The sequence below is a fragment of the Sceloporus undulatus genome, chromosome 9 (genome assembly GCF_019175285.1).
Source record: "Sceloporus undulatus isolate JIND9_A2432 ecotype Alabama chromosome 9, SceUnd_v1.1, whole genome shotgun sequence".
Classification (NCBI taxonomy): domain Eukaryota; kingdom Metazoa; phylum Chordata; class Lepidosauria; order Squamata; family Phrynosomatidae; genus Sceloporus; species Sceloporus undulatus.
The window spans coordinates 18,321,079-18,329,161 of NC_056530.1; the positions used below are offsets into that span (position 1 = coordinate 18,321,079).

Sequence of the window (8,083 nt, forward strand, 5' to 3'; positions counted from 1 at the left end):
CTAATTTTAGGAGCCCTTCATAAATATGAACTTTATAAAGTTCAGACCAGATGCTCACAAGTCACAAAGAAGGAAAGAGGCTGAAGCAATGAATCAGATTCATGGGATAGATACAAACTCATCTGAATGAGACTAGGAGTAAAAGAAAAACCAAAGACAATGATGTATTTCTGGTAAAGTTCATTAACTCCAAAGCAAAAGACAGTATGAGAAATGTAACAATTTGGTGATCATTCGTAATATCACAATTGGCCAAGAAATATCCAACTGACACTTGCGTATTTTTTTTTACATCAGCAATGTGCAGAAATAAGAGGGGAGTGATCATTGTCTAATAGGCAATGAAGATGGATATTCCATTTGGGGACAAATATATTGCTGGAAAGGAAGGATTTTGGGAATGGTTGAGATAATTCAACAGTTCCAACAAGGCATTTCAGCCAGATGAGCTTTCAAAAGTGAGAAGTTACAAAGGCCACTGGTGGCTTCCATTTCGGAGGGTTTATTCCACAATTCCAGGTTTATTCCACATTTTATTGGAGTTATCCAAGGTGCCGGACCAATTTGGGGATAGAGATCAACACTTTGGGGAATTTCTTTAAAGTTCAGCCTAAAATACGGAATGACATCACCAGCCACCGCTGGGAAATGTTATCACATGAATGTTTATCCATCGATAACAAGTGACTATTGGTTTAATAGCATTGCCACTTAGAACAGCTATTTCCCGATGGGGTTCCAGGCCTAGAGTTTGGTTCACAGTGGAGTATGTCTGCAACTGTGGATCTTCTCCACATTCTATACAGGGGTATTCATGTTGTTCAAAAATAATGGCTGTGGTCCTTGCAATGGGTTTACTTGGGAGGCCAGCATTTTCTCTTCTGTGAGCGAATACTGGTGAAAAAGCAGACTTCGTGTACCTGGAAAACAAATGGGGAAATGGGTAGATCATGATTCATCCTTGAAATGTGAAGCATAAGGTTCACCATTTCTGTTCATAGCTGGTAAGGAAAAGAGGGGCCACAAAAACCACCATCTAAAAAGCTACATATGACCATAACAGAGATCTTTTTCATCAGAAAATTACACTTGACAGTTTTGATTGTGGAGGTGGACATTTGGTACTGGCTCAGCCTTGCAATGGACAGACTTGACAGTTTCACTTTCTCCCATCGCTGGAATTCATGATGGCAGTTATGAATGCATAACCTAGAGTTCAGTTCAGTTCATCTTTATTATGGTCATAGACCAGCATATTATAACAGATTCATGGTCATGATTCATATATATTCAAAAGGAATAGGTGGGGATCCCAAAGGACAGCAGCTGCTGTGAGAGATGGAGGTCTGCTGTCCTGTCAACACAACAGACAATTTCCACCCTGCTCCCATGAACAATCTCCAATGTGAGGATCTTGGTTCACACATTTACCTAAGAAAGACAACTTTGCTACTTACATTCCTGGTATAGACTGCATAAAAAATAAGTTTGTTACATCTGTTTTTGTTATATGGACATAACAGATAGATTTGCACAAGAACCCTTTTTTAATGTACTGGTATGGATACCTGTCCTTACTGGTGGTGCTTATAACATTATATTTCTCTTTATGCAATTGACTGTATATACCCAAGCATTTTATAAGTCAAGGAACTATATCCCTTGGTTGAGAAATTGTCTCTGCTATTTTAACATTGTGTAACTAAGAGCATAACAAAGCAAACTCCAAAATCCATCAAGCAGAAACAGTATTGTCCTGATGTAATACTTGATCCAGAGAGAAGGTGACTTGGTAGTAAGGTACTCAGTGAGTAACTGATTATGGACAGAATTCTGTTATGGAGATCCATGCTTACAGGATCTTTCTTATGGGTAGAAATGTCCTTTTTCAGGTGCTGTGGCATTAGTTTTCCTCTTCCTCCCTCTGCAGCCCACAAAACCCCCTTGCTGAAAAGCCATGCTTTGTGGAAAGCAGGCAGGTTTGGAGAAGCATTGGGTTACATGCCCAGAGTCACACACGAAATCATGACATCAGCACTGAAATTCACCAGGATCCTTCAGGTATTAGGAAAATAGCAAGGTGGCTTCAGAGGCATTTCCCATCTGCTCTCTTACTGTTTTAATCCAGAACAGCTCTATTTGTATTGTCTTACATCTCCATTGCCAATTTGGACTACCAAATAGCCAGGGCTTATTACAAGCTTTTGTTCCTGGTATTTAAGGCCCTGCACTTTAACCTTCCACAGCATCTGGCATCTCAGCTATGGTATGTACCATATAAGAATTTAAGATCCACATGCAAAGGATTGCCTACTGGCAGTTTCACCGACATGTAGGGCTCTATCAAAGGCTATGAGCCTTTCAGGATCTGGCTCTGCATTTGGGGAACAGTCTTGCTTTCCACCTCCAGCTGGAGGAGGATCTTACCCATTTTTGTAAAGGGCTGAAGACTTTCCTCTTTGATTCACTGGATTAAGCCGCTGAGTGAGTCTAAGGTGGCCAAGATGGGTAACAACTGATGAGGATCTTGTTTTAAGTACATTAGTATATTGTTTTAGTATTCTAGTATATTGCAGTGTTGTGTTTTATTGTCTTGTTCTTGATTATATATGTCAGATGTCCTGCCTTTATTTCCATCACACCAAGTGGATGTAGGATTGAGGCCAATTTACTAAAACCAGATTTTCAGAAAACCTGCCACAACAATTGGGAATTGTGTGGTCCTCCAGATTTAGATCAACATCCAGCATTCCTCACCCCTGTCTATGTTGGGTAGGGCTTCTGGTAGTTGCAGTGCAATAACATCTGGAAGGCTGCATGATTCCCAGGCCTCGTCTATTAGACTACACTGCCCCAACTTCCATCTTTGTCTACATACTTATTTCCTTTGCACTGCAGAGCAAAATCCTATGATAGGGTTGCCTTGAGATCACTAAAAGTGAGAAATGACTTAAGGGCACACAACAACAGAAACAACAAAAGGCGAGTCCCGGTCTCTCTACTTACCTAATACTAAGCTCAAAAGGAAGGAGACACAGCTGATCCAGAAAGCCCAGTCTGGTGCTAGGTGGGAATTCTCTGTCTTTACAACAACTTGAAGCTCAAATAACATAATCATTAGAGAACATATGGTGCAGAGTCCTACAGATAAGAAAGATAATGGCATTAGGACAGTGGTCATCATTAAAATCAGACATTTTTGGGACCAGCCAAAGAGTATCCCAAACTCTTGCATTTTCCTTTATCTCTGCAAATACTCATGGATGAGAAAAACATCATTTCCCCTCAGCAGCATAGTTTATTTTTGATGGAAGGGAAAAGCCAGGTGCTGATATGATACAGAACTAGGAGAGTCAGATATATGGCAAGAAGTCCTGAGGTTCAATATTGCCTCCATCTTGACTTTCTAGGATGCTCTGTAGAGAAGTATAGTGGGCTCTCCACATTTGCTGGGATTAGGGGCTCAGGACCCCTGTGAAAGTGGAAAATCCACAAATAGAAAAACAGTTCTCTTCTTTTTACCCAAGAGAACTCCTCTCTAGAGATCTTTAGGTCTTCCAGTGCTTTCTCTATCAATTTCTAGGTCATCCAGTGCAACTCTATAGTCAATTCCATAATTTCTCTGGAAGACCTTGGGATTCCTAGAGAGAACATATTAGTCCAATCTGCAAATAATCAAATCAGCAAATGTTAAAGCCACAACTGTGGAGGGCCAACTGTATAACCTCCATCTGAAACATCAGGACTATAGTACAGCCGTACCTTCCAGGATTGTTAGATACATACATTGCAACATGACAATGCCTACAGATTAAGCATTATGAATGCTTGTAAATTCTATGATGATCATGATCATAATGGTAAGGCCCCATCCACTAACCCAAGCATAGGAAATGGTATTTATCACCTTGATAGTTTCTGAGATTTCAGAGTCACTTTTTCAATAACAAAAAGGGAAGAAACCTAGGAGGATGTTTAAAAAAATGACAGGTAAATTTCTGACACAACTGAATGCTTTGCCTAGTGCCACATTATGCACATTTTCTGCATTGCTGTGAAATTGTGTCACACACACACGCATGGTGAGTCTTGATTTATTTGCCATATTGGGAATATTTGGAGAAGAAGAGAGAAGAACCTTTAATTTCTTTTATAAATATAACTGCAATAGCCATTTTAAAAGTTCGAACTGTTGATTTGATTCTTGGAGTGGTTTCCATGCGTACTTGTTTAATCTAGCACTGCATCCGCTTTGGCAAAGTACCTTTCTGGTTTACAGTTCCCTGAATGCTGGTTGGGGGATTCTGGGAGTTGTAGGCCTTGTCTGTGTGGGTGATTTATCCTGAGTTCCCCCTGGGCTTGCTGCTTCCTACTTACATGACACAGGATCAGAGCCCCAAATTGCCTATGATGCCTGCATCCGATTTGGGGCTTCCTTCCCCAACCCATATTTAAATGCTGACCGTTTGCTGTAGGTTTTCGGCAGGTTTTCAGTGACAACGGTGGCAGCCTTTTTACTTGTGGTCCCTGTGAGTTTCCAGGTGCTTTCTGCTGTGGGTGCGAATTGTTCTGAGACACGTGGCATCGATAGCATGGCTGGGTGCCTTGTGATGACCTCAGCACTGGTATCAGGCAACAAATAGGAACTGCATGGGAAGGCAGCCATCCATCATTGATGGGGAAGAGAGCCAAAAGCCCATAAGCCAAGGTGGAATTGCCAAGCTCTGTATCACATACATATGTACATGTAAACCTAGATATAATATTATACACACAGGGGCACTTTTTCATTTCTTTGGTCGCTGATCTCCCATAATCCTAAAATAGTCAGCATTCCATGCTCAGTGAGCATGCTCAATCTTCACTGGTCTGAATATATTTTTCTCCTTCTTTTCCTCCTAACGCTTGGGGAGGAATCTGCAAAATGTGCAGTTTCTCAACCATATAAGTCCAAAACACACTGCAGGAATAATCCAGTTTGAGACCACTTTAAGAGCCCTGGCTCAGTGCTATGGAATCTTGGGAATTGTAGTTTATTGTGGCACCAGAGCTCTCTCTGACAGAGAAGGCTACATGTCTCACAAACACTACAGTTACTGGAATCCCCTAGTATTGAGCCAGGGCAGTTAAAGCGGTCTGAAACTGGATTATTTCTACAGTGTGTTTTGGGCCATAGATACCCTTTCTCTTGGTTGGGGAGGCATTTTGTCTACACAAGTAGAAATATTCAAAGAATGAAGTTTTCATTTAAAAGATGATGGTGTGGCTCACATAGTACCTGCACTGTAGTTAGCCAGAGAAGAAATCAGGACCTCTGGTACTTCCCTCTTTAAAACACGAGTGAAAAGATCCTGGGAGGCCAACAAGGCAATGACAGAGCAGCCAAGGGCAGTGATCATAAGGCCTTGAGTAACTGTCACGCTCTCTTGAAGAAACCAATGAAATAATATAAGTGTACATAATGGATTGCTAAGAATGCAAATGAATGGGTCATAGAACAAATCAATCTCAAGCTCTTTCTAGAAGCCAAAAGGACTAAAATGAGGCTGTCGTACTTTGGTCATATAATGAAATGGACATGATTTATTAGGAAGGTCAATGACTAACATCCTGTTAGTCAGTTAGGATGTCCTCAATTAGGCTGTGCACATTGTAACTGCTTTGTATTGTCATTTGTGACAGTGGCAGTATTGCCATCTGGAGTGATGGAGGTCTGTGCTCCATTTAGTATGATGTGACCAGCCCCTTCCTGGAGGTGAGCAACACTGCAATGAAGAGTTCTGCTCCTCGCAACGTTGCTCACTGATGGAAGGTGGGCTGGTCACATCATCTTGCAGTGCCTCATTTGCCAACAACACAGACCTCCATCTCTCTGGATGGCTGCCCAGATTTTAAGGTGGTTTTCAGGGGTTGGGTGGGGAGCAAAAACATCAGCATGATGACTCTGTGGCTATGTGTTTGACACAGGACCTTGACCAAGAATGCTTGGCAAAGTGGACGGCTGTAGGTAAAGAGAAAGACTGCGCTACACTGGATTAACTCACTCAAGGAACTCACAGCCCTGATTCTGCAAAGCAGTTGATGACTGGGCCTCATGGAGGTCTCCTGTTCACAGGATTGCCATAAAGTCAAAGTTGACTTGACAGCAAATAATAACAACAGCCAACGCTAATACGAGAATGCAAATCTATCTAGCATTATTATGGCATATTTAGCTTTGAGCCCAGAGATATCCCTCTATCATTTAGCAAGGCCATTAATTAAAAACTAACAGTTACAATGGGAGATGACTGGATTATAAAATATAACTTAAAATCATAATGGTAGAATTCAAAGATATAGCTGCGTTAGTCTGTAGAGTCAGTATGAAGAGAGATCGCTGTAGCACCTTTGAGACTAACTGAAAGAAAGAAGTTGGCAGCATGAGTTTTCGTCGACTTTGGTCTGCGTCCTGAAATGCATCTGAGGAAGTTGACTTAAGTCTATGAAGGTTCATGCTGCCAAAATCCTTTTTTCAGTTTGTCTGAAGGGTGCTATAAGATCTCTCCATATTAAAATCATAATGTAATGTAACTGTGCATCTGTTACTGGGGAAAGGAAGAAATTGCATACAACTTGTTATTTGTTAGAGGTTACTGTCAAGCCCTGTGAATGCATCAAGGAGCTGGCAGGAATGCATAGGGCTACCTCTGCCCCAATGCTCCATGATGTTACATACACTCATAGCAATGCTCTTAGCAGACGCCAAGGAGGGTCACCTTCCTCCTGAGTTATGTTTCTTCCATGGAAAAGGAAACTTCAATCCTGGTATTGCTTACCTATGAGGACAGGATTTCTAATACATTCCTTTTGAAAGCAAACCATCCACAATCCCACATGGATATCACCTGGCACACAATGATGCACCAGCCAGAAAGGAGATGCTATGGAGATTATGAGCAACATAGTGTTGATGGAGCACATGGCACAGTATGCTTTCCTGAAGAAAGACATGCGGGAGGTCTTGTAAGAACCTAGACAGAGAGGAAACAAAACAGCATCAGGCACCCTAAAAACAATGCTCGGAGGATATGTTTTAGACCAGAGGTGGGTAAAGTGAGGCCACTGCTTGCATCCAGACCAGAAAGTCATTGTTAGAATCATTTTTATTTTACTTTATTGGTAATACTAATAATGGGCTTCTTAAACACATCACAGGACCTGAACCTAACTTATTCTGGCCCTTGTTGTAGCATCTGGATATCAAAGAGAAATGGGAGAGGCAAGATTTGAATCTTTATTTTTGTAACCCACGCTCACAGTCACGATTCCGCATGGGATTCTGGTAAGCAAGCAGAAGTTTTACAGTAATCAATAGTGTTTTAGCAACAGTCTTTCTATCAGATTAAATGCCATGGTAGCTGGTAGCCTCTAATACTGTTTGAAAGAACACCACATATATTCATCTATTAATCAGTGGAGAATTTCAGTACCTTTGATAACTTCTAGAGCAGATTCACTGTCAACGGATAGAGAAGACGTCACTGATGACAAAGCCAATAGTAAGGGACTATATGTGTTCTAAGCCAAAACATCCAGAGAGCTCAGCTTTTCAAGGCCTTCCGCATTGGACCCCAAACATTTGGGCTTCGTAAAGGAGGCCTGTGTGGGAAGCTGAGTAACTCCCTCCCTCTCTCCTCGTATTTCCCTTAAACATTAAAAAAAGAACCTGCAGATCTTCGGAAGATATATACAGTATGCTCCGTCCCCTGAATATTATCATTTCTGCCATTATTCCCTGCTGCTGCCCACTAAAGCGTTAACACATTTCCAATCTCATTTGCTATAGCCGCTGACGTGTCACCAGACCCTCAAGCCCAAATAAGTGAAGTAGGGGGGCTGTTTAAGTGGTTATCCCTGCCAATGATGTTATCCTAACTTTCCCTGTGGCTAATGACACACACTAAGTCCATATAGTGAAGCACAAGGCCACCTGTCTTCATTTTGGCTCCACCGAAGTCCGATCTAAAACAAGAAGTGTTCAGTCACGTCTTGCTCTGTTTCTTCTCTATACCCTCTTCTTCTTGTTGGTGTTCCTTTTGTC

The 8,083-nt window shown here is 41.6% G+C and overlaps 1 protein-coding gene across 1 annotated transcript; it reads right to left on the minus strand.

Moving 5' to 3' along the window:
• Positions 1-241: 241 nt before the first annotated feature.
• LOC121915990 lies at positions 242-8,083 on the minus strand. Its single transcript, XM_042440691.1, has 5 exons — positions 7,973-8,083; positions 6,819-7,013; positions 5,279-5,425; positions 3,007-3,141; positions 242-920 (listed from the first exon to the last, which is right to left on the minus strand). Exons 1-5 carry the CDS (start codon positions 7,980-7,982, stop codon positions 799-801), a joined length of 609 nt encoding a protein of 202 aa, XP_042296625.1. The 5' UTR covers positions 7,983-8,083; the 3' UTR covers positions 242-798.

What these genes read in the sequence shown, in the direction of transcription:
- LOC121915990 (XM_042440691.1), bottom strand. An exon ending in TAGAAATCCTGTCCTCATAG is followed by an intron (nt 5,426 to 6,818) that starts GTAAGCAATACC and finishes GGTTTCTTCAAG; the next exon opens with AGAGCGTGACAGTTACTCAA. An exon ending in CCTTTTGAGCTTAGTATTAG is followed by an intron (nt 921 to 3,006) that starts GTAAGTAGAGAG and finishes TTTGTTTTCCAG; the next exon opens with GTACACGAAGTCTGCTTTTT.